The following is a 27,877-nucleotide window of genomic DNA, read 5'->3' on the forward strand; positions in this document are numbered from 1 at the left end:
TTGACCGCAATTTATTAAAACACAAAGAAAATTGTGCAAAAATACATCTTGTAATTTGCTTTGCATTAGCAGATAAAAGTGAACAAGTGAATGAATTTGATCATCAGTTATGCCTTACACATTTTCTGTTAGTTTAGAACAAACAACTCTTTTGTCAATATACAGCTGTAGTTAAAAAAATAAAATAAAAACACAAAAGTAATACTGAAAACAATGCTGCCCCACGCTCCTGAAAATTCTGAATGAAATGTACAAAATAACGTCACAAATGTTACAGTAATCTCTATTTTGTCACCAATCTGCCTCTTATGACAATGAAAGTTACTTTTGAACCCTGAAGTGGATCAAGACTTTCTTTCACCTGTTTGAATCTCATAGTTGAATAAAATCTCTCTTTATTATCCAAATACTTTTTCCTAAATACCGTTTTCCAACTATAATTGATTAAATACTCACACTGCGAGAGAACAACAGGCATCAAGTGTTTAGTACCTCTTTTAACACATTTAAAAATCCCTAGCATCCCTTCTTCAACAATCTCATTTATGTGAACTTTGTTAGTCAAGAATATACCAATGTGGGCTCGTCAGTGTCAACACAACAAATATCTTCACAATTGTTTGTCTCATTTAGATGTTTTGAACGCATTAAAACTGTTGAGAGAAACTGGGATCCTTCGATGCACATTCTCAAATTACAAAAAGGGGAAATGTCTGCCGTCATCATCTCACCACTGTCCTGAGGAGTCACAGCTTTACAGTGTCATGTGGCGTTTATACCTGATGGTGAAATGGCACGAGGCAGACAGATAACGGGAGAACGATGGAGACCGTAAAAGGACTCACTTGAGTGCTATTCTCCCGAGTGAGCCTCCAGGTGTGTGATCAGCACATTTCCATCCGACTCCGTAGCCTGTGAGCTGGTTTGTCTGTAATAAGCACCGCCAAGCGTAGGAAGTCCACGAAAACGTGACGCGTTCCTCTTGTACACAAACCACATCGCTCCTGCCACCAGGGCAAAGATCAGCACGGCCACCAGCACCGCAGCGGGGATGACGCCGTGATGTAAACCTGAAATGCACAACACGGTAGCTTTTATGTGGGCATATTTTTGTTGTAATGTTTGAATTCTATACATTTTAATACAGATGTATTTGCAGTGGTTTAAGAGGTATTCAAATCCTAAGTGCAAGTAGTAATACCCCACTTTGAAAACACTCCACTACAAGCAAAAGTCCTACACTCAAGTTCAAATGTAGTAGAGTACAAATATTTGTAGTAGTACAAAGTATAAAGATGTATTTACTACTGTAAAAAATATAATGCAACACTTTTGTTTTCGCTCCCATTTTTCACGAGTTGAAATAACAGATTTAAGAGTTTTTCTTTGCACAAAAAATGTGTATTACTCTTAAATATTGTTCAAATATAAATAAATATTGTTAGAATTTTTGTCTGGTCACAATGAAAGGCCACTCTGAAATGTGCAGTTTTATCACCAACACAATGCCACAGATGTTGCAGGTTTTGAGGGAGGGGGGTTCTCTTCTCAGGTGAATCCTGTGTGACCAAAAAAATGCATATCTGTAGCCCGATTCATGTGGAATCCATAGTGCAGACTGGAGGGCCTGACAAATGTATTTCTTCAAGATACATTGCACATTTAGATGGCCTTTTATTGAGACCAGCCCAAGACACACCTGTGTAATAATCATACTGTTTAATCAAGAGAGAAAGAGAAATAAGCATTTTGAATGCATAGAAAAAACGTTTACATGTTTTATTTCAACTCGTGAAATATGGGAGCAAAAGCAAAAGCGTGTATATTTTTGTTCAGTGTATAGTTACATTCCACCACTGTATATTATTCACATTGTATCAAAATGCTCATGCCACCCATCCAAAGTGTAAATCATTCAGATGAAAGTGCACTTTACCATTTAGAGGTTCCACTTCCACCTCAGTAATTACATCTGCAAAAGAACATACAGCAGAGTTCAATACCACTCATCACGTGTCATCTTGGGTCACACGTGTTGTGAGCAGAGATGGGCAAAAATACATCAAAATGTATTTTGATACAAAATACAAAATACCCCCAAATAAATGTATTACAACAAAATACAAAATACAAAATCCTGGTGCCAGAAAATGTAACAAAATACATGTATATTGAATTTAAAATATAGGAAATACTTTTTTATGGATTTTCTGTTTTCTCACAATTTGGTATAGCAGAGCATTCAGGTTTGGGCTATAATGTACACAAAGCTCTGGTGAACCCCACAAAAAGGAAGAACAGTCACGGAATGTCAGTGTAACTAAGCAAAGCTATGACAAGACAACAACTTGATTGATTATGTATATATATATTTTTATTAATGGGACTTAACAGCCCATAAACTTTGGCGTTGTATCAACAAGAAAATATTCATCACATATGACATACAAGCTCCCAATCTCCCTCTTCCTATACAGATATATACTGTAATACAAAATACAATGTCGGCAATGCCTACCCTATGAACATTGGTTCTTTAAAGAAAGCTGATCTTATACTCGAGGGACTTAAGTCATCCATGCACAAAGATTTCACAATTAGCATCATTTATGTTACACATTCACTGACTGTAAATGGACAGACATACAGGACTGCATCTGCTGCCACTAAAAACACAGTATCATGGGAAGCACTTATTTGGTCAGATAAATCATGTTCTACCCCAGGAGGAGAAGTTACTCTTTCTTATTAGAGTGCTTGAAGTTCAGTGCTTTGATGAGCATTTCTATGATTCTAGAATTTACTCTTTCTTATTAGAGTGCTTGAAGTTCAGTGCTTTGATGAGCATTTCTATGATTCTAGATTTTTAAATAAAAACAGAGTCTCTGTTGCTATCGGGTGCATGACAACGGACGCGCATACGTCAGTAAATGTCATGGAAACGTCAACACCACGGCGGTATAGCGAGCGGAGCGGAGCCTTGAGCCTTGACTCGACGGCGGAGCGGAGCCTTGACTCGACGGCGGAGCGGAGCTCTGAGCCTTGACGGCGAAGCCTTGTGCCTTGACGCTGGAGCCTTGCCTTCATGGCGTGTAGACGGCGAAGCCAGATCCTTGACGGCGGAGCCTTGAGCCCCAACGCCGGAGCCTTGCCTTCATGGCTCCGCCGAGCCTGTCGCTCGGCGGAGCAGCTCCACCACTCCGACAGGTTCCGCCGAGTCAGGCTCGGCGGAGCGGCACCACCGATCCGACAGTATCCGCCGAACGTCCGACAGGCTCCGCCGAGCGACAGGCTCGGCGGAGCGGCTCTGCCGATCCGACAGGTTCCGCCGAGCGTTAGCCTCGGCGGAGCAGCACCGCCGATCCGACAGTCTCCTGAAACTGTCGGCTCGGTGGAGCTTGTCGGCATTGGCGGAGCCTGTCGGCATCGGAGGAGACTGTCGGCATCGGAGGAGTTTGTCGGATTCGGCGGAGTTTGTTGGCATTGGCGGAGGTTGTCTGCTCGGTGCAGCCTGTGCTGGCGGAGCTTGTGGCTCGGCGGAGCTTGGCGGCTTTTCGCGTGCCTGTCGGCCCTAGACGGCGGAGCGGAGCCCGTCGAGTCTGTCTGCACTTGAAGGCGGGCCGAAGCGGGGCAGGGCGGGGCGGAGCGGGACGGGGCGGGGCGGAGCTTGTCGGCAGTTGACTGCAGGAGCGGAGCGGAGCCTGGCAGTTGACGGCGGAGCGGGGCGGAGCGGAGCTTGTCGGCAGTTGACGGCGGAGCGGAGCGGGACGGAGCCTGTCGGCAGTTGACGGCGGAGCGGGGCGGAGCGGAGCGGAGCGGGGCGGAGCCTGTCGGCAGTTGACGGCGGAGAGGAGCGGGGCGGAGCCTGTCGGCAGTTGACGGCGGGGCGGAGCGGAGCCGAGCTTGTCGGCAGTTGACGGCGGAGCGGAGCCTTGACTTGACGCGAATGGTTTACACATTTGCTGTGCTTAAATTAACACATGAGTGCCTCAGTAAATGTCATGGAAACGACACCACCACGACGCTATAAAAGGTCAGCGGAGCGGAGCTTGTCGGCTCGGCATTTCACAGCATAATTTACAATAATGTAAACATTTCAACATTAAAATAGATGAGCATACTTTACTATACACGTGTAAACTATTTTAAAACACATGTAAAGTGTAGAATGCTCATCTATAATGCTGAATGTACAATGCTGAATACTTGTTCATTTTCTAACATATTGTTACATGTTATGTTGAACTGTATTACATTGTGAATACAATTCCTTTTAACTTTAAGTTGTTATTGTTGGTTTTATTATGGTCCATCCACCTGTATTTTCAGTCATTCTTTTTACATCAGTTAGAATTAGAACAAAGGTTTAAAAATAACTTAATTACAACCTGCTAACATAACTAACTACACTATTACATTTCAGAGCTATTCACATAACTGTTTTAAAACAACCGACTCCAGATTTGATACATTATAAAGGAAAATGTTGTTTACTGGTGGTGCATTGTAAATGTTATTTAATCTTGATCATTTTAAATGAACCAAACTAAATCCTGAAGAAAACACAAACTGACCCCTTCACCCATATATTACATACATATACATACGTACATATACATACGTACATATACTTCATTTATTAGAAGATTATAATAAATTAACATATCTATACATATCCACCCCAATAACAATTGACCAATGTGTTCAGGCTAAAACAATTACAACCCTAAATTAATCTCTGAATATCACTTTAAAATTTTAAAGGTGCACTTGAGAGCAACTCATATTTGTGGGATGATAATTTTCAAACATTTTTAAATATAGGAATCAAACATGCATTATAATATTTCCATGGATTCAGTGATTCAACTCTGATCTGACCTGCAAAGCATATTTTGGATGCTGTAAAATACATGTGATGTGCTTTGTATTCATATTTGCGTTGATGTAAACTAATATCTGGGGAAATGTATATATGGGGAAGAATGTGACCCATACAGGATGTAGTCACATTGTTGTTCACTTATTTATTTCATTTTGACTTGGGAGAGAGTTCTTCGAGATCGCCAAGATCCGTTATCACATCATGATGACTTCCTGTACGAGTGCTATCGATTCTGCCGACACGGAATCATTTATTTACAAGACCTTCTCGAGCCATACATTGAACACCACACGCCGCATATGAAGGCAAATCACTGTCAAAATCCGAGAGTGCGAATGAGATCCGTGCGCGCGCGAAAATCAAACAGCCGCGAGCGTATTTTACTTTGACGAGCACTTTTATATCACTCCGCGAGCAAAAGTCCGTCTCGCGCGAGCAAAAGTCGCTCGCGAAGTTTAAACCTGCTCGCGAAGTTTAAACCTGCTCGCTCGCGAAACTTTAATCTGCTTGCTCGTGAGTCTTTTTCCTGCTCGCTCGCGAGTAGTTTTTCTTTTTGACAGTAAGTGGGCGGACCCAGTCTCACTTGTATCTACATATAATTGGTTAAAATCCTCGTCTTTGGATAAACCGGATATCACTCTGACGCAGATGCTAGGTCTGATAGAGGTGGTTTTCAATTCAATTTAATAGCGTTATTAATTACAACATGTGTTAAAGTCAAGTTGCTCAGATTGGTTTAAATTCACTCCATCATTCTATTACAGACAATGTGTGTTTGATAGTCAAACCTCTTGTGACAAACAGCTCAAAGACACTTTTTGATCTTAATTGATTAAAACATGATGATCATATTTAATCATACTGTTGTGTTTACAGAAGTTAAGAGATATAATATGAGCAACAATTTGGACCCGCTCAAGGATCTGGAGCCGAGATTAGGGACCGCTATTTGTATATTAACTGTTTACCCAACTTAAATCACTAACAAGTAATTAGTGGATGAAAAAGTATTCAGATCCTCACTGCAGTAAACATACTAATAACATACTGATGAAACAATAATCCACTATGATTAAAATACCTGCAATCGAAACCTTAGTCAAGTATGTTATTATCAGCAAAATGTACTTTATGTGCAGAAAGAAAAAGTACCCGTGCAGTAAAATGTACATTATTTGCCCCTGACCTGTAGTGCAATCTGAAAATCTGAAAAGTCAGAGTGATATCCGGTTTATCCAAAGACGAGGTTTGTAACCAATTATATGTAGAGATACAAGGGAGACTGGGTCCGCCCACTTACTGTCAAAAAGAAAAACTACTCGCGAGCGAGCAGGAAAAAGACACATCATATGTTCTACAATAAGAACATTTCATATCATTATGCTTTCAACACAGAAGCAGATCCACTCTGCTCAGTTTCTGGAGATTCTCCACGTGAAGTTGCTTTGCTTAAATAGCTAGCTACTCGACTGATAAGTTAACTTGCTAAACACTGGCTATGCACTAGCCTAGACAGCATGCTAGCGTCATTAGCATATTAGCATCGATCGCTAGCATGTTAGCATCGATCGCTAGCTTGATATTATAACCATCACCATGTATATACAATAGGCTATGTAGCCAGACCCAGACATAAATTATACATCAAGCTTGTTGACATCTGTCACACTCAGATACAATATTTTACTTGACAGACAATCCGTTGAACTTGAAGATCTGAAGACTGAACTCGTGAACTGTTTTTTGATTCGTGGAGAAAGTATTTTGAGTATTTTGAATACAAAATTACTCCACTCTAAAGTATTTTGTTACAAATTACGTTAGATTTTTAATCGGCCCTATCAAATACAAATTACAAAATACTCAAAAGTAATTGAAATACATATTTCAATTACAAGTAATAGAAATACTGCCCATCTCTGGTTGTGAGCAAAGACAATTTTATTGTCACAGATTTATTGTTCACTTTGTGGCAGCAGAAACGAGTTGTGCACATTTAAGTATCACCATGTAATTTGGGGACCTACAGCAGCAAATATTCCAATATGTTGTTTGAGTTCAATACAGGGGACCCAATATTCGCTCAGAAGGCCCCCACTTCAACTTACCCGAGGTGGTTTTGCAGACGAAGCCGAGACGCTCGGTGCACTGCGACAGGTGCCACACACCGTCAATCACCCTGGTAGTCACACAGGCATCTGCAGTCAGCTGCTTGGAGTCTGGGGCTTTGTTGGGCCAGTTGATGTAGTCCATAGGTGAACCATCCACCCAGGCCAGAGAATCAGCTAAAAGCAAAGTCCACAAGTTAATGAAATGGGATCGCAGGGCATCGTGATCATGTGATGGGTACCAGAGAGGGATAGATTCTTACTGTCAGTGTTGAAGTACATCCCCAACCACACGGCGTGGTGAAGGAACCCCGACGACCACAGCTGCTCCAGAACAAAACGATTCTCTGTCTCACTCTCAATGGTCAGGACATCTGAGGTGTTGACTAGGAAGAGACAGCAGCACAACAAACTCACAACTACTGTCCATCTTAAAGCATGTAAACTCTCTGCAAGACAACGAATACATGTCCAACTATTCCTTTAAAAACAATTATAGTGGGCAGGTATCAAGTATAATAACACACTAGAAATTGAAAACACCATTAGCATAAAGTATGTAGCCTTAAGCATACTTTTACTGTTTGTATCTATTTCCTCTAAGTGGCATTTCTAATTAAGAACTCAACCACAGTTTTCTAAGTAGCTAGGGCTTCTCAGAGCAGCTCCTCCAGCTGTCCTGTAGGGGGAGTATGTATTCCATCCTGCAGATTACGGTGATTTATATTTCAATTTTCAAAAACAATGCATAAATTACTTTGCAATAAACAACCTAAATCACATCTTATGAATATTTCTACCTTTCTGCCTGCAGTGCTCTCTCGACTCTTCAAATGTAAGTTTCTGCACCACAGGCTCAAAGTCGTAACAACCATGCCTGAATTTCACCCATGTGGAGGGACACGCCACCTCGTATGAGATGAATGGTTTATTGCCTGTGAGAGAGAGGGAGAGAGAGAGAGAGCGAGAGAGAGAGAGAGAGAGAGAGAGAGAGAGAGTGAGGGACAAAGGCAGAAGACGCTTTCACACATTATGAGTGACAGAAACTCAGCAGCTGAAGAGGTGCAGTGTCGAGTGAGCACTCCTATTATTCAGTGAAGTAGCACTGACTTGGTGGGGGAACATGACACAGGGCTCCTGGTAGCAGAGTTTCACAGTCAGCTCTCCGCCAGCCTCCGCTCTCGTCCATGTACACACACTCTCCTGTCACAAAGTCGTCATCGGCCGCTTCCCAGTGTGTGTACACCGTGTCACTGCCATCTGACCACTGATAATTGATGCCACTCTGTAAGGAAGTCACCAGAGTGTCAGTGAAGAAGTTGCACTTGCAGTGGCGCTCTGCCAGGATTATCAAGACCTAATTCACACGGGCCTCTGACTGTGTTGTACTTTTTTTGTATTTAACATTTTGTACTTATGCTAAAATCAGTTTTTTTATTTGTATAATTGCAGTTTTTAGTTTATGTCCGTGCTTACTGAAATACTATCCTGGGTTTGTTCTTCTAATCTAGAAGCATCACAAAAAGTAAAACTCAAATTGAAATAATCTTAAAGAATAATAACATGATTCGCAGCGGTCATAATACTAAACTATGACAAAAATACTAGAGGTATTTGTTGGTATTGGACAGGGATGGTTCATACAATAATGAGTGCGATAAAAGTTAAAAGAACAAAATGATTGGTTCATTAGATAGAAAGATCAGGCAAGAAGAAAAAAATAAAACAGAGGTAGAAAGAGAATCGGCTCCCTCCCTTCCTGTGTTCATTTCTCTACATGACTAAGACATTCCACGGGGGCTCAGTGATACTTGAATCCAAATGTTAAGGCTCTGACTGTCTGCTGGGAAAGCTCATGCCTGTGGATGGACTACCTCTACGTGGGCAAAAAAGGTCAGGAGAAAAACCCTAGAGGCATGTGAGACAACTGTAACTAGCCATCGGCAGACGTCTCTTTAAAACAATATAATTTAAAGAATCGGAGGACCTTTTGTTTTACTTTCCTTTCACAACTGTGGGCAACATATTTTACAATATTTAAATGTTGTTCCAAGCTATTTGGCTTTTACTATAGGCTTTCTGTGTGTATCTATAAAAAAAAAAGGATTAGCTTTAGATTTTTCCATTTTAGAGCAGGCAATTAAGTCTGGTCATGTGGTGCATCATGGTACAGCACACAGCAAAGTAGGTCAAAAACCTAGATACTCAATGAAAAGTTATGATTTGCCAGCTTTACTTGAGTCTACATGATGGTGTGGGATAGGAAACTGACTGCCAGTTTTAGGATGATGATGACACGTGGACATGCACAAACTATGCTTTTGGTGAAAATATATATATTTTTTTAAAAGCACATTGAAAGTATTTCTAAAATTCATCTCATGCATGCAGATGTGTATTCTCTGCAATTCATGCTTATTAAGAAATATGAAAAGCAATAGTTCTGGGAAATACTCTTAGTTGCTTTCCTGGCGAGAGTTAGATGAGAATACAATGCTGCAGGAAAGTTTGGAACGTCGGAAGTTGCACTGGTTCCCTCTACAAAAAAAATCAATGGGATTTTCCCAACGGATTATTCCAGAAAATAAACTCTGTGGCAAACACAAGTTTATGATATTTACATGGGAAATGAACACCACTTTGATCACTTTGAAGCATGAATGTATTCGCCAGAGGTAAAAACGAACAAACTATACCCCAGTGAGGCTGTGAAGGCGGACTAGTCGGCGTGATGGCATTATATAGTCACATTTAGCCACTTGTTAGCAACCGCATTTTTTGAATACATAAAAGCGACAAAATTCACAAGAAGAATATTTACTGACGCATTTATAATGTAGAACAAAACATTGACTTTGACTCTGGTGAGGGAACCGGAAGTGCAAAAATGTTAAGTTTTAGGACTCATTCTTGGAGCACTCTATACCTCTCTCATGTTTAGCCAGTAAATGGTTGGCTTAGCTTAGCATAAAGACTGTCAGCAGGAGACAACTAGTTAGAAAACAGGAGTCTTGTCGTCACCATGACCGTGTGACTTAACTAGAAAGCTGATGTGGTTTTTTTACATTTTAGTTTTTTGTAAGGATAAAAAACCAACCAAGGAATAACATGTTTATAAGTTAGCCAGACTAGTTGTTTCCCCCCCGTTTCCTCTCTTTATGCTAAGCTAGCTAACCGGCTGCTGGCTGTAGCCTTATATTTACCATAGAGACATGAGAATACCATACCATCAATCTTCTCACTTAATTACTGCTAAAAAAGTGACTAAGCGTATTTCCCAAAACGGCAAACTATAGAAAAGCAGACAAACACACACACTACCATCTCTCCGACACAAAAACAGTAGACGGTACAGTACATATTGCATGAGAGGATACATACGTCTTGACTATATAGTCCAATCCAGTGGGGGACTGCCAATCTATTGACAAGGACAGTAAGGAAAGCCTGGTGGTATGCATCTGTAATGCTCACTAGGTCAGAATCATTCTCTATGCACATATGCATCGCCCCGTACCAGCTCATGTTGCCGGACACAACCTTGTAGCTGCGGCTCCTGTACTCAATATTGTCAGGGAGAGGGTGGTGATAGGAGTGGGTGGGGGGTTTGGATATATCTGTAACAAGAAAAAAAGAACAAAAGACAGGAGTGTTGGAAGAAGGGTAGAATGATTATTTCAAAGTGTTAAGGTTTGGCACACATGCGATCAACGGATGACTGATTAGCTGCCACTCAAACATCAATTAAAGGAGTAGTTTGACAATTTCCTTGAGTCCCGTCATTATTGTGAGGTTACCAAGCAACGAGCAGAGACAACCGGACTCCCAATAAATAGTTCTGCATGTAACTTGTCATTTTTATACTTTGGTTTCAGTACAGATTAAACAAGAAGATAAAATGTGTTTGTTTTATGGGTGCTGTCAGGCTAACTGTTTCCAGTCTTTATGCTAAAGCCCCATTTCCTGGACTTAGCCTAATTGTTACTGAAAGATATGAAAGTGAGCATCAATCTTCTTATTTCACTTTTCGCAAGAAAACGAATAAGTGCATTTCTGAAAATGTCAATATATTCATTTAACAAAAACTATCAATTATCATAAAAACAATGTACGGTTACATGAAGGAGGGCCTGGTGTGCCCATAGAAATGTGACTTGCCACCATCCCTGGTGTCATTATGTGTTTAGAGTTTCATTAAAGTTAAATACATTTCAATCTGGCATATTCCCCATAAATGTGGTCATTGTGACTCTATGGGTCATGATAACTTACGGGATACGGGAAAACAAGGATATCAGGACAAGCTGCTCAAGCCTCCTTACTTCAGCCGACCAAATAAACATAATATTTACGAGACTCATTGCAAACACGAGTCTGACCAAAAGTAAAGCAGCTGCCTGGGATAGCCAATCTGGTTAACTGCTACGTCCATACAATAGAATCACATGGCCACATGGGAAACACACCAGGATGCAATATACCATATAGTTTTCCTTTGAACACAGTAAGCAACATCAGAATTCACATGATGTAGAACCAACCATGAAATGCGTTGAAATTAAAATGACAAAGATTCAAAATTACATCCATATATGTGACATAATATCGCTGTGGTTGATTGTGCTTTTTTGCACCTGTTACACCACACTCAACAGTTCTATAGGCTCAATGTATGACATTAAGAGTATTAATTGACAAACATCTATTTGCTATGTAACGATAGAGCGGTGTAATGGAGTTGCTTTCTGTCTGAGTGTGTCGTTATCCGAGCTTCTCTGTGCTTTGTTTACATGGCCGGTCTGCTGGCTAGCTAAACGCCGCCATTCTGCAGTCTGCTCATATGGCGGGAACAGCTGATAACAGCGTACCAACACACGCCGTCATCGCAAAAAAAAGCACCCATTGTACGGTCCCTTCCCCCACTCTTAGCTCTGTCAGCACCGTCTGCGCTGTTAGTACCGTTAGCTGCTAGCCGCCCGCTTAGCCTTCGTCATGTTGAGAGTCGTGTGGAGGCAATCATAGATTTGATCTGAATTCCCTATAGAGCTGCTTTAAGTTACTCTTTAATGTGCCTTCATATATCATTGTGTTTTCAATTTTATTCATGTGTTTAATCCTATTTCTGTAGCATAGTATTTTCAGCTCTGTTAACCTTTCTGTCATTTGTGGGCCAGTAACACAGTATGTGGCTGTCAGGAAACACCTGTCAGCACTGATGGTGAAGGTTTCTTTGACTTGCAGAGAGAATAGGTTATGGGAGAAATAGAGAATGTGAGCTGACAGCAAAAGACAAAGACAGACGTGCAATAAAAGACAGGCAGTGACAGAATAAAATCAAAGATAAAGAAACTGAGGGAATCTTACCTTGAGGTTTTTGACAAACAAAGCCATACCCAGTCTCGCTGCACTTCTCATCGTACCACTTTCCTGTCAAGTGGAAGTTGTGGTTGTTGGACAGAACAGTACACAACGGCTCATCGGCAAATCGACTGAGCCACTCATCCTCCTGGGGTTCATAAAGCACATATTAATACACTCAGACCTTTTCATTTTCAGACACTTCCACCAATAATTGGTTGCAACAAATTGTAGCAGTGTAGATCAACCTAAAGTATTCACAGGAGCTTACAGTGAGATAGCTCTTTGGTCCAATTGGAGACCAGTTGGTGTAGCTGACGGATTTCCCATTGGTCCATCTCATGGTGTCCTCATCCCGCAGACCAATCCACACACCTACAGAGCTTCCCTGGAGCAACATAGTGATGTAGGCTGCGGGAATGATGGCGTGAGAATAGGAAAATTGAGAAAAATATATGATTAATTAATTAAATTATATATATAAATAGCACACTGTGTGGCCTTTCTGACATGCCTACCAAATCCATTGTCTGATGGTGTTTGTATAATGAAATTAACCATTCGTCGGACTTTGTCTCTACCTTGTTCAATCTCGTCCTCCACGGCAACCAGCGAGCCAGCGAAGGAGGAGCAGATGGACTGGGCATCTTTCCAACTCTTTCCCTCCTTTGGGCTGTCAGGGAGGTGAAGCAGGAGACACTGCAAACACATACACACACACATCCCACACTAAACATGAATATCACATTGCGAAATGCAAATCATAATTCCCCCATCACCACCAGGATGCTTGTATGAAGAAGTCGGTAAAAAAAATAATAAAATCCAAGCACGTAGTCTTGTTTCATAGACGGAGAGGGATGCGATTTCATGTTTGGCAGCTTTTTGCATCGACAAGAGCTCTGTTTCGTATGATTAAATTTGAGGGAAATGATGTAACATTACTCAAAGCATTAACTTCTTCCACTGTTCCAATAACGTTAACCTCGAAAAGGTATGTGTGCAGATATATTTAAAAGGAGGTAGGAAGGGTTGCTTTTGTGGCCTATTGGTTTAAAGGAACAGTGTGCATTTATAGTGGTCTATAGGCCACCGTAGTTCTCTGACACGCTTGGCACACAGTTTAAGTTTAAGTTGGTGGCAATCTGCAACCTCAAAAAATCTATTTCTCTTTGTTCCATATTTTGAGCTTGAGGAGACAAAAGGACAGACGTTGCTATAAGGCTTTCCGTTCTGTTTAATATGCAGAACAATGACTGCATCTATTCCAGGTCACTGGGTCTCATCTGGTACCAAACAGTAAAGAATGTCTGGTTACTATCATGTGTTTTACTATCTTTCTCAGATATTGTTTTGGTGGAAAATTATTTTTTACATTGAGAAGATTTCACATGTCCCCAAGGGAAATTATTTTCTTCAAAATGTTTCTTTTATCATCCAATATTGTTTTTTTACTTGAACAATCTAGTCCTTAATTTAAAGAAAACTACATTTTGAGATCTAATACTAGTCAAGATCATAGAAGATCAGCTGGTTTTGCTCTTTATGGAGGTTGACTCAGCCTGAGCATCACCAGCGGGGGGTGATTCTGAAATTGTCAACATAACTCTCTCAAGGAACAGTGAAAGTAAACATAAACATCCTGCTTTTAACCCAGAGGCAGCTGGGAATTTGGGGAAGTGAACTGAGTTGTGGAAGAGAACAGGATATAACGAGACACTTTTTTTTGCAGTTTGCACATAACAATATCAGCGAATAATCATTTAACATAACACTTTACTATAATCCCTCATATGCAGCATTATATATGCTAAATAAATATATCATGTGGCTGTAAACTGTATATGTAAACAATTATGAATATATATTTAATACTACTGAGCTTTACTATCTTGTCATTCATCTGTCTACACAACAGCCTCCATTTATGATACTTGTTCCCAATACACTAACAAATGCTTATATCTCCTTAAAACTACATTACAATGAGTTATTAACCTTTAATTAAATGTTGATATACTGCCTGAATAGTGTTATGTACTGAAGTTATTTGATTTTTTCGACTAGATATTAAGGTCTAATTTGACCACTTTTACTAATATGTGACTAATATGCATTGAGTTAAGGTTCTATAAGAGATAAGTATCTTTGAAGTGTCTTTGCCTCAACTGACTTTAATTCACACACATCTATGATGGTTGTCGCTGCTCCACCCTGCTGCTTGAATTTGTGTGTGTGTGTGTGTTTGTGTGATTGTGTGTGTGTGTCTGAACCTTGTGTCCAAAGTACAGCCATTTCGCCGGACATCCTCCGATGTAGTGCGGCTCCCTGGGAGTCTCCACCACAGACACAGTCCTTCTCTTGCATACATAGCCGTGGAGATCGCTGCACTTACTCGCCGACCACTTCCCTGCAACGTACCGGGGAAACCTCCACACATTCTAGTACGGTGCGAGCAGACGTGCATCAGAGAGTGTTTTTCTGAATGTGCACGTGTTTACCTGTTGAAGAGGACATGGTGACACACAAGCCGTTGCTCCTTGGGCCACGACTGGCAGTCCTCTCTGCCCAGTTCTGAAATTCTACCTCCGTCTTGTCGCTCCACCTGCAAACAAACACACAAATACGTTTAATGAACGGATGTATTGGTTTTAATGAACTCAACTCAAGCCTCTATTGTGCTTTGTTTGGCTAGAAACTCAACCAAGGCTTTATCAAGTTTTGTTTTGTTTTTAAAAAATCTTGAGCTTGGAGTCCTGTTTAGTTATACTCCTTTTTCATTAGGTAACACCTGCATGCCCATTTTACCTTCCATATTATAGTTTGTATAACCGATTTGCACTTCAGTTGGCTTTATGTCGCCTTCCCCTTGAGACCAAATGTGCAACATGCAAGCTACGATACATGAGGTTATTTCATCTTGCTCATTTTGCCAGTTTTCACTGATCAAAACACGCATGAGCTGAACTGCGCATGAGGATTCCAAAGCCAATTTGGGAGTGGCTGCCACTGGCAATAGGTCCGCAAGCAGTGATCGCAAACTGCTTTTGTGATTTGGGCCCCTGGGTTGTAACTACACCAACATTTCTTTACTCGAGCTGTTGAACAAAGTGTCGACTGCTCTAATAGAATCAGTGGCAGCAACGGGAAATGTTTAACAAACTCCAAAACACACACACCTGGCCTCCTCTCCAGGCTCAATGGACAGGCCAATCCACCAGTCTGATGGGCCCATGGAGAACTGAGGAGACACAGTGACAAGAACAGAGATGAAAAAGAGCTTACTTCACTTTTACCCTCCTTTGCAATCCAGTCCTCGCTCGGCCAGAAGAGCTGCTTTTTCAGACCCTCTCTGACGTGAACGTCCATTCAGGCTGCCCCCTTGGCCCGTGCTTCGTCTCTTTCATCGCCAAGTTTTGTTCCCTTTATCCCCTCACAAGCCTTAACATCACAAGACACTTTCTATAGTGCCGCCCAAAAGGCTGCTGTCAAAAAAAACACAGCCTTTTTCTTACTGCCTGTGTGTGGCGGCACTCGAGCATGAAAGCATCCGCATATGAGGTACGTTTTAACTTGGCGATGTGCGTCTGTAAACACTTGAGTTTGTATGAGTGTGTCAATTGCGTTCACACTTGTTCATGCACTTGTTTGTTTTTTTAATTTGTGTGTGTGAACTGTTGGGAGAGAGGCCTATTGGGCCATTCAATGGAGAAGAGCCTCTCTGATTAAGTACATTGCTTTGGCTGTGTACTACTGTGTGACATTGTGCTCCTGCTCACTGAAAAAAGCCCCTGGCATCATTTTGGTCCTCGCTATTAGATAGCGGAAGTATTTGCAAAGGGAATAAGTAAATGTTGGAGTGATAGGGGAAGAGGTGGAAAGGATATTATAATAAGAAAAATGCTGTACTTGCACAGAGATAATACTGTTAATTTGGAGCAAATTGGTTGTAGATATTATTTTGTGCAATTAAGTAGATATTTCTCTATTTTAAAATGAGCTAAAATTGTTATATTTCCCTTTGAATAAGCTCTATTATTTTTGTTATTTAAATGAATAAATTACATTTTACCATGGTGCATGTTTTACAAAGACATGAGGATATGAAAGAGATATTGCAATTTTAATGAGGTTTGGTTATCGCAATTATATCATTCTGATTCTGCCAAATGCCGTATTGTTCTTGATAATTCACTCTCATGTTCGTAATGAAATGCGGATGGAGAAATGAATACCAGTGCTGTATGATACCACTTGATAATAGTGATTATGAAATAGATGCTATCTTACAAATATATCTCCGTCCGAGGACATTGACATTTTATTTAATATAGGTTCATGAGCAGCGGCAACAACAAACCCTCTGAAAACGATCCTTGACAAAGTGCAGCTCCTCTCTGGAGTGAATGGACAGCAGGTAGGCTCCCATCATCTGACAGGCCAGAGAGACAGCGTCCCAGTCAAAGGGCTGCTTCGCCAGCAGGTACTCAGCTCCGCGGTAAAAAACCCAGGGCTCACTCTCTGTGGGGGAGCCAGGCGGACAACAATATTAATCATGTCTATCAATGTCTCTAAAGCTTGTGTTTGCCAGAAGCAACGAAGTAAATGAAAATACTTACGCTCGGTGTACCAGTAGGGTTTTTTCAGTTGGTCACCTGCAACATAAATCAAAGTCTGGTAAGTAATGCAGCACTGAGTGTGTGTGTATGAGCAGTATGTCTGTGTGGATATTAGTGGGGTGAGGGCGATTACCTCTGGACAGCTTGCAGATCCACTCGTGTTTGGTGTCACAGGGCTGCGGCATGAGAGCGTTGGTCAGGTCACTGTACACAGCACAGTCCCTCCTGTCATCCTCCTCGTTCTTATCCTCTATGAAGGACGTCACCACCTGCACCAACACACGAGACGAACCCAGAATGGTTACACCCGCTGAATGTTTCTTTGTGTTACAAAATGGCCTTTGGACACTTTGTGAAGCTCTCCATGTACTTACAGGAGAACCATCAGACCACTCCCAGGCTCCGGGATGTTCAGGGTCTCTCTTATTTAAACCCACCCAGAACCAGCGGCCCTCTGTTCTGAAAAAGAGCAGCAGAACAAAAAAAGACAATGCAACACAAGTCTATCTCAGCAGGTGTCTTTTTTACATTTTAACATTTGAGATTTGACATTGATCTCTCATGTACTTCACCAGCACATTGTGTAAGAAATAAGAGTAAAAAAAACTGTTTAGAATATATTGTATTGTATTTAGTTTTAGACTTGGACCACAAAATAGGCCATTGATGTGAGATTGTTTGTTTCAGCAATATTTCATTTTATCATTGTGATCTGGATTATGTCATGACACTCAGTCTAAGTGGGCAAAGTAAGCAAAATCTGTTATCACTGTTCAATGTTGCTGGAAATTCTAGGTAATATTTGCATAGGTGGAATAACCAGAAGAAAATGTGGAGTGCCCCAGGGTTTAATTCTAGGACCTTAGGACTTCTTAATCTGTTATTTTATTGTTTGTTGTGTGTAAAGCACCTTTTAACATTGGTTTAGAAAAAAACATGTATTATCAAACAACCCAAACCTAAATTACTTATTTGATTCTACAAAATTATCAAATTATTGCAGCACATTGATATTCTAAAATGCTTTACTTGGTTTCATGACTCATTGTGTTTTATCACTGGAGGCGTCTAAAACAATCCCAATCCACATTTAATCTACAAAAGCCAGTGAATAAATCCTTTAACCACTATGCACATAAAATGAACCTGATGCATTATCATTTCCCATAACATTCCTGCACTGACGAGGCCCAGAGGGCTGTACCAACCCTTCAAACATGGTACTGAGGAGCTGCTTAACAAACACCTGCTCCTCATAGTGGTAGAAACTGGCCAGCTGAGCGCCGAGGGCCTGGCAGAAGAAGTCTGCTTCCACCCAGGAACGCATCATCAGGACTTTCTCATTGTGGAACACCTAGAAGAGCAACACTTAGTTAGTTTGTATTTGTATACATTCAAATATATTCAGGGTTTTTTTCTCCAATCATTTCAAAATCGCTGTCTGAAATGAGAATAATATAAAAGAAATGTAAAATTCAATATACATCAATGTGTATACATGGGGCAAACAAGGAACAGAAAAAATGATTAGCCAGCAATAAATGCATTTTGGGTGAACCTCATCATTTTAATTTCCTTTAAAATCTTTTCTCAATTCAAAAGATTATTTTTGAGAAAGTTATTTGTTAAGTTAGTACTGTCAACTCACAAACCCGCCTTGAGTCCTGTCCATAGAACTGAAATAATAAATTGATTAACTGGGCGGTCGATCGACAAAAAGAAATTGCCAAAAAAGCTAGCTTCTCTAATGTGAAGATTTTCTGTTAAGTCTTTAATGGTAGTACATTGAATATCTTTTGGACTGCTGGTTGTACAAAACAGAGGAGGTAAAGAGAGAAGGTGAATCAGGAACACGAGTCGGGGCAGAGAAAAGAGGAGTATGATCCCACCTTAAAACAGTAGAGCATCCCAGAGTGTGATTCCCACCCTGGAGGACAGGGGGCGGACGCATCAATGTGGCGCTCTGGCAACTGGACATCGTGGTAGCCACTGATGCTCTGCTTGCACACTGACAAGGCCTTGTGCGACTTGCAGTCTTTCACTTCCCAGTGACCCAACGCAGAGCCGCCTGACATGGCAACACAGCCACCAGCACTGACTAAGGAAAGGAAAAGATGAAGCCGTTGAAAACGAGGAAAGAGTGTGGCATCAAACCAAAACACAGTAAACTTGTTTATAATTCGTAAAGAAACATTTTGCAATTCACCTGGCTGGTGTTTGTTCCAGTTTGTGAAGGTAAGAGGCAGCGAGGAGCTGTTGTGAAGAAGCCAGCTGTACTCTCCTCTCTTCTCCAGGTCCATGAGGCCAATCCAGTAATACCTGCTGCTGTTGGTCCCTCTCTCACTCAGCAAACTGCTGACGAACGCCTGCTCAAACCTGCCAGCGTGAGGAAGACCAGAGGATGAGGAGAGAGGCTCCAGTGTTGCCACAAATAAAACACAGCCAACCATGAGCTGACTACAGCACCTGTTTTCCACAGTAAGGAGAGGAGCAGTGCAGTAATATCCCATCAGTGCATCTTCATAGCTCTGTTCATGGCTTGTCACAGTGTAGCAGGAGTGGCCATGTCGCTTCCAGCCCTGCAACATCAACAAAACAAAATCAACTTATCACACACCATGTCATCATGTTCTTTTTCAAGCTGCAGCTTTTTTATATATTGCAAAAGACAACGACATCATCAAATATAGTGCCTTTACTGACGACCTGCAATATAATCAAAACGCACATATGATGAGAATGAGGAAAAAGAGATGAGCATTTAAGGAAAAATACAAACTTGTTAACACTTTTTTTGGTCCTGATCAAAATGTGTTTTTGAATAAATGGCAGTTTTTATTCAGGCAAAGTTCTTCTATGGCTGCTTACATTTAATATATTAGAGAATGTTTTAGATGTTAAATCTAAAACATGTTTGTAGTAACAAGATGAATGCAGCCACACTAGCACCTCTGTGAGGCTGCAGTTAGGTACAGCGGTACTTTGAGCTAAAAGTTAACATGATCATGCTAACATGCTTAAAGTAACATAGCCCGATTTTCTCAAGGCCTGAAAAGTTTCCTTTTGGCATCACTACCAAAACTCAGGTATTGTTATTGGCACTTCTACTGAAATCTTTTAAAGCTGCACATTCCTAAGCTGGAGCGAAGGTTATTCTACGCATTTGCGTATATGTGTGCAATTATATGCACGACTGTGTGTGTATACTCGTCTGTGTGTTAGTTGTGTGGTGGGGGTGTTTTGACAAGTGGTATCAATTTGCCCCCCCCCTTCAGCCCTATATATCCCATCTACGCCCCCCCCCCCATCCTCCCTATACTTGGGGTCCAGAGACCTACACAAACATTTACATGAAGACAAAACTCAAAGCTTTCTTTCAAACCAAAGTGTCTGGAAGTATTTTTAACAACAAAACGACACGATGGTAAACATTTACAACACAGACAATGAAGAGACTCAAGTGGAATACGTGGTCTTGTTGCTAAAGGCCGAATCACCAGAGACTGCTCGAGCATGTCCACTGATATTGGGCCTTCAGGGCCATTTTTGGCCTTGTGTTCCAGGGCATGAAGTAGCCCGATGACTCAGGAGTCTGATATTCTTGTAAACAGAGTCAAGGAGCAACATGAATGCCAGACAATACGTCAGCAGTGGAGTGAATCAGCTCATTGTGCCTGTGAGGGGGCAGCTCGCTCAGCAGTTGAACTGCGTCTCCGCCTGGTGCAAGTCCTGATCTGTGTGGGGCTATTGTGACTCGTTAAAAATAAGTCACTTCAGTTTCGGTCGAAAGTGGACAACTTTCTATATTATTGAGCAGAATGTGGTAAAACTGTTAAGATGTCGATTTACCAAGTCAACAAATCAGATTTTCTTATGCGAGATCCATTTTTCACTGGACTTGACATGAACTTGACATGAACTGACATCAGCATATCCAAATACAATTACTGGAACAACCTGAAACCACAATGGGTTAATTCTTATCAGCGGTAAATTAAGAAGATTAAGTGTTACGTAATCATGAAATGTGTTGTTATTGACCTGCTTCTACTGCGTGGTTAGGGGAAAAGTTGAGTTACTATTAAAACCAGGGTTTCCTTGTTGTGCCTGGATGTATGCACATGTGTGCTCATGTTCGTACCTCAGGACAATCTTCATCCCAGGCTCCAGGCTGATGAGCGGGTTGCTGGCTTTCTCTTCTACACACAGCCGGCAGTCGCTCATCACATGACGCTAAAAGCCAGTTACCTTCCTGTGAAAGAGATCAACACTATGACTCTCACAAGACAGTACCCAATAAATGTATACACACATTTAAAAAAGGAATTAGAGCTGACAATATCAGAAGATTCATTTATTAATCTGCAACTATTTTGATCAAAGTCAAACGAGAGATACGTTGCTTTTGCTTGTCGTCATTATAGTGAATTCAATATCTTTGGGTTTTTAAATTGTTGGACGCAAAAAAAAGGAGAATTTTTACATGAAAGAATCACCTCCCACCTTCCTGTCAGCTTTGACGCAGAGTGTTGCATCCGTCAGGTTGTGAGGAGGGTGATACTGGTGCCAGAGGGTGAGAGTTACTGGTGAGCCATCGGACCACTTAACGGTCGGTGACGATGCCGGTTTCCAGAGACCGATCCACACCTCCATACTCTCCCCAGACACTACGAAACACAAGGGCACGCGCACACAAAACAGTATTTAGCATCCTCTTATCTGTCTATATCAGGGGTGGCCAACCCGCGGCTCCCGAGCCGCATGCGGCTCTTTGCCCGGTTTCATGCGGCTCTTACGTTCATATCGAAGTTTGTATTTGTGTTTTTTTAATGTTCGTGTTCGCTTCGCTTGAGTTAAATACGGTATTTTCGTCAAACGCGCATGTGCGGCCACAGATTACGTTCCTCGTCGACCCATTTAACGCCGAGACGGACTGTTTGAAAGCCCCGATAGTCACAGATGAGGATGCGGCTGAGTTGGAGATGATCGATCTTTGTGAGGAGGACCAACTCAAACCTGCTTTAAGGGAAGGGACCATTGAGTTCTGGAAAAGTGTGCCAATGAAAAAATACCCCAATGTCAAACGGGCTGCGCTTAAGATACTGTCAATGTTTGGGTCAACATACGTCTGCGAGTCTGTGTTTTCTACCCTGAAACACGTGAAATCAAAGCATCGATCTGTTCTGACTGACACCCATGTGAATGAATTGCTTCGAGTGGCAACAACGGAATACAAGCCAGATTTGAAGAGGATTGTTCAAGGCAAGGAATGCCAGAAGTCCCACTAAGTAACATGCATAGTAAAAGAAAAACACTATTGTAAATTATTATATTTTTGTTTGTGGACTTGGTTGAACTGAGAGTTTGTCTGTGTGAGACAGTGCACACAATGTTCATTGTTGAAAATGACTGGCCTGTGGTCTTAGGAGTCAATTTCTGTCATTATCATGTTGGTGTGTGACATTTACAATAAATCTGGCTGAGCAAAGATATGTGTGTGTGTGAGGAAGGGATAGGGTGATGTTCATGTGTGCCCATGTGTATGATGTGGCTCTTTGCGGTAACACAGTAAAAAATGTGGCTCTTGGTCTCTGACTGGTTGGCCACCCCTGGTCTATATCACACAGAACTTCGTATATCTCTTTAGCGTGACGCTTCTTACAGTTAGTCAGGAGCTTGAGCAGCATCTCCACCTCAGACAGGGAGTGGAGGCTGGTGAGATTTGCCCCCTGAGAGCCACAGGCCCGGGAAGACTCCTCCCAGCTTCCTGCCTCCGTCTCTGACAGCAGCCGATAGCAGACACCATTATGAGGCCACCAGCCGTCAGCACACTCTGTGTGGATATACTGCCAGTTCGCTGTAGGAGGAAGAAGAATCGGGAGAGGAGGAGAAATCACTACAGGACAGACTAACAAAAGAAAACAAATTCACAGCAGACATTGTTTTGGTCTGGCCACCAACAGTGCAATAGAGAGAGAGAGAGGTCAGAAGTTAACTCCCCAGGTGCAGTGCAGCAGTTGAGGCCAAAAGCTACAAGAGCTTAAAAAAGCTTCTTGTACATTTTGCACTTTGTTTCATCAGTCATCGCTGTTAGTAGGTAGGAACACCTCTGAAGATACAGGGAAGCAGTCTGCATGTCAGATTTTATTGCAATGTGTTAGCGTATGCTCTCACCTAGCGGCTCTGCTCTCCGGGTGTCATTAGGTGTCTTCTTACAGATGTAAGGCAGAGCTGACTCACAGGACATACTCTGCCAGTGACCCTCATAGGCTGAGTTGTACACTCCACACTGTCTGTTGTCCTGCAGCGGGCTGGCAGGCAGAGCTGATGGGAACACAGTGATGGAAGTTTTATTTTGAAAACCATGTGTTTTCTTCTTCATCTTTACTTCCTGTCATGTTATTAAACTCAGATGCTGTATGTGTAGAAAAGTATTGAAGTGCCAACCCTTCCCGACAAAAAGTAGAAATTACTATAAAGCATTGTTATTACATCAAATAGATACATATTTATTGTTTTATGTGAGAATAAATATTTTTTATATTATATAGGGTTAAATTGATCAAGTTTATGATGTTGATGATCCTTGTATTTTCCATTATTGAGTAAATATGAAACTTGTATAGAATAATCTTTTATATTTAAATGTAATTTTAAAAAGAAAACCTCTTTTGAATGTTAAAACTACAACAGACAAAATGTTTTGCTTCACAAATACGAATGCCAGTACACTAAATAAATAGTATATTAAGGTGATTGAGATATATGTCCTATTACGTTACATAAGGTGTACTGAAGTGCCAGTCGAGCACAATCCATTGTACTGTATGTGCAATAACTGTGCTATGTATTATCGACTGCTAATAAGAAGCTACTGTTAATCACACAGCGCTAATGGACTAAGCCATCTTCAAGGAGACGTTTTTATGGATTTAATAGTTAATCAGTTGCCAGGGTTTATGTCAATCAACACTCTAAGTTCTCCAATGCCACACGTCAGAGAAGGAGCTGATGTAGTTTCTCTGGCTCATTCATTTATTCATGCCATGCACACATTTTACAATCTGTTTCCACGCTGTTCGTTAAACTCAAAAACAACTTTTTTGTAGTGCATGGAGTGCACAGAATTGCATAAGCTCTACACGATTATCTCTTGACAAAAACAAATGTTAAGTATTACGCAGTCAATTCACTATTCATGTAAAAAAAATAACATGAAACGGACATCGCCCTCTCACGGACTATCATCAGTACCTGTGGTGAAATTGACCAGTGATAGAGGTGCTCCATCAGACCACTGCCACCCCCGTCCATCCTTCAGGTGGTTCAGCCCGATCCACACCATCGCTCCGACACTTGCAAGTCGATCTATCACAAGATGACGTTGTACGAATTGAAGAACAAATATTATCTGATTTCCATACAAATAAATGATGGGTTAACTATCGGCCGGTCTCACACGTCAGTAAGGGATTTTAAAGTAATCAGGACAGAGGGTGATATAAACTGTATGTCGTGTAGTTGTAGTGTAGCGTTTGTGGATGTAATACAGTACTTGGTGGATGTTTCATTCAACAGCTTTTTGGTCCCTGCATGTGTTTTTTTACCAGATGCCTACCTCTGATATACCTGTGCTCTGCCAGGCTGGTGATGCTGAGCAGATTTCCCCCTTGGGCCTGGCAGGTTGACAGCGCCTGACTCCAGGTCAGGATGGTGTACAGGTTGAACTGGTAGCACGCACGCAGCTCCTGGTTTGACTCCCAGAAACGGTCACAACTGGAATCTACGAATAAAGCCACAAACTAAAAAGGCAGCAGGATGCTGAGAAGGAGAGAGGTGAAATGAGACAGTGTGCAGATAGTCTCCAGGTGTGGGTAGGAGTTTAGGCATCATGAGTTAATGTTAGCAAAGAGCAAGAATGGACTGCCAATGATAAAATAGAGAAGGCAACAAAATGTCACTGACATTTTTACATTATATTGGGTTTGTATTTATTGTTTGAGTCAGATAAAATTATAAAGTATAAAGAATTTGAGCTGATATCGACCCTAATGAGTAGATGTGTTTTAATTTTGTGACCTTGTGGTAACAGTAAATGGTGTGCTATTAAAATATGAAAAGTATGGTTTGCTATGAGTTTCAATTAAACAAATTTCAGTGACACTGATTTATTTTGTATTTATGCACTGTATGGCAAAAAGTAAGTGGACACCCAATCATTACGCCTTCATGTGATCCTTGAACATTTCCCTTCACAACCATTAACATGTTGCTATAGGAGTCGCCACTCTGGAGGACTGTAGTTGTGCACTGACTTTGGGCGATGATGTCTGGCGTTCCCATTCATCCCAAAGGTGTTGGATGGGGTCGAAACAAGAGGTGTCCACATACTTCCGGCCATGTAGTGTATCTACTCAGGTTCATTTCTTACTCTGTTGCACTCTTCTTTACCTTGTACCGGACAGAAGCCCCATCTCTCGAACTCATCGTAACGAGTGGTGGTAGCACACCACTGAAGGTGGTCCTCGCGCCCCTCAGTCGTGCACTCAGAGTACCATTTGTTGTTGTATTTAAAGGGCAAAGCGCAGGGCATGCCATGTGCATTTCCAAACAAAGTGTGTATACCTGCAAATAGAACAAGCCTAGTATGATTTTACGCAACAGACACCCAATGCAGACATGTCAGAGAGTCACTAAGACGTCTTGTGTGTGGAATGTTTGATCAGAAGTCAGAAGACATGCAGGATGTTTCTGGCATTTACCTTCATATGGATATGAGCACGGCCCCTCTCTGGGTGTGCCGTACCTTTTCCACTCATGGCCGGAGTTTTTCTTCACCACCACCAAACGTCCGGCCACGGCCACCTTCCACTGGGACGCCCCGTGCAGTATGTTTCCACTGCAGCGCCACCACAGCACGGGGAGGGCCGTGTCACACTCGAACGTGCCGAGAGGCTGCGTCGTGTCGGAGATGTTGAGGCCCAGGCACGTGCTGGTGCCCAAGTTGAAGAGGCGATACCGGGAAACCCACTTCCACAGCATGCGGCGCGTGGGCCGCTCGCAGTCCTCCAGCACCATGTTAGAGCGGTCCACCGTGATGCAGCGCTTCAGCGGCTCGCTCTCCAGGATGAACAGGCCCTTTTCTGAAGAGAGATGGACGAGAGACAAGGGGGAGAGGAGAGGAGGAGGTGCGAAGAGGAGAGGGGCGAGAGACATGGGGGGAGGAAGTCAGGAATTGATGTGAATGTGTAACACACGAGAGAGGAGGATGGATTTAGTGAGAGCAGAAAAGAATAGATTAGTATGCTTTATGATGGCATAACCACGCAGTAGGATGCAGAAAGATCTTACAGAAAGTCAGAGAGTAAAGTGAGAATACTTGTACCTTCAGCTTTAACATTTCACTTTTATTAAAGAAGTTTCTCTGCCAAAACAGAACAATATTCAAGCTAAATGAAGGCCTGAGGGAACCTTTCATGTTTTCTTCCAACATGAATAAAGGTCTCTGTGTAACTGGATACTCTAACAAAACACGAGGATGTATACTGAATATATACACATGGTAGTAATGAAAGCAGCTGGAGGAATTATCTCTCCCCTCATGTCACTATCACATACTGAAGAAAAAAACAACAGTGTATGTTCTCCATCCTCTGTGTTTCTACAAGAATGGACTATACCATCATACTATTAAAGACACACAACTTGAAACTGATCTGGACAAAACCAGTATCATGATAATGGTAAGATACAATTTGAAAACCAGGATTGCAAGAATCAATTATTCAAATTTTTAAATCATCTTTTGATTATTTGATTAATCAATGAAATGTTTTCTAAATACCAGACGTGTTCTCACAATATCTCAAAACAAGGTGACATTCAAATTGCATGTCGTGTACAACCAACAGTCCAAGAGTACTCGATTTAAGATTGTCCTGTAACGATGTTGCAGATTAGTATTCTGTCTGCCTTGACTCTAATTCAACATGCCACGATGTAAAAACAGAAAATCAGCATATCATTGATTATGAGAAGCTGGAATCAGTGAATGTTTGATGTTATTCCTTCATAGAATTTCAAGACTGACACTGATCATCAAGTCAACCAATCATTTCAGCCCTATTGCAAACAGGTCTACATGTTAACCATCTGCATGTTTCCCTGTTCAGATTCTACTTTGAGAGGTTATATATTGTTTACTGTCAATAGTTATTTCAACTTTGGGACAAAAAAACATGGACAGCACATGTTTCTCTTCATCAAAATTAACTTGCACATTTGGCTCCTGAGAAGTCCGGGATTTTTTTTTTTACATATAATAAAAAGATCACTGTTGTAATGTGAGCCAAGCTGCAGCAGTGGGGCTCAAACTCTGGTTCAGAGGCCAACTTGGGGACTAGGCTACAGTTATATAATTATCTACCGTGATAAATGCCCAGGACAAGAACGTGTACCGTGGGCTTATTTTGCAGGAGGTCGTTAACATCTCAAATAAAAGACCACCGAGCAGCAGCTGCAGCCAGATGATTCAACTTACTGTAGAACTCCGTGAGCTGTTTTTTCTCCAGGACCTCATCGTCCTCCTCGCTGACACACAGGCAGCTCTTCGCCAGCAACACTGCTGCACAAATAGTCGCCAGAACAGCCACGGAGTCGATGAAACGAAACAACTGGATGGACATGTCGACGGCGGGATGCGGTGCTGAAGTGCAAATGTCCGCACATTCCGAGGCTCCTGGTCAGAGAGAGTATTTTTGGGCTCGCTGGTGGTTTTTTTCTCTCAGAAAACTTTGCGCCGAGTGAAGTTTTTTCAGCGGGGGACCAGCGACGTCACGTCTGACGGAGGAGCAGCTGCTGCTCTCCGGTCTGGAAGCTGCATTCCTGCCGCTGTTTCATGACTGTTT

The 27,877-nt window shown here is 41.7% G+C and overlaps 1 protein-coding gene across 1 annotated transcript; it reads right to left on the reverse strand.

Moving 5' to 3' along the window:
* Positions 1-27,655, reverse strand: pla2r1 (phospholipase A2 receptor 1; the record flags this gene model as incomplete). Its single annotated transcript, XM_079156901.1, has 30 exons — positions 1-1,070; positions 1,937-1,972; positions 6,994-7,170; positions 7,257-7,379; positions 7,794-7,928; positions 8,104-8,278; positions 10,375-10,610; positions 12,358-12,499; positions 12,623-12,762; positions 12,933-13,050; positions 14,625-14,761; positions 14,853-14,956; positions 15,531-15,592; positions 16,712-16,872; positions 16,971-17,006; positions 17,104-17,239; positions 17,345-17,429; positions 18,179-18,324; positions 18,860-19,068; positions 19,177-19,346; positions 19,437-19,549; positions 21,112-21,222; positions 21,474-21,637; positions 22,633-22,827; positions 23,145-23,294; positions 24,225-24,338; positions 24,589-24,753; positions 25,422-25,595; positions 25,733-26,113; positions 27,511-27,655. The coding sequence occupies 30 exons, from the start codon at positions 27,653-27,655 to the stop codon at positions 853-855; spliced, it is 4,458 nt and encodes a 1,485-aa protein (XP_079013027.1). The 3' UTR covers positions 1-852.
* Positions 27,656-27,877: the final 222 nt, after the last annotated feature.

Source organism: Pholis gunnellus (assembly GCF_910591455.1).
Source record: "Pholis gunnellus genome assembly, chromosome: 1".
NCBI classification, from domain to species: Eukaryota; Metazoa; Chordata; class Actinopteri; order Perciformes; family Pholidae; genus Pholis; species Pholis gunnellus.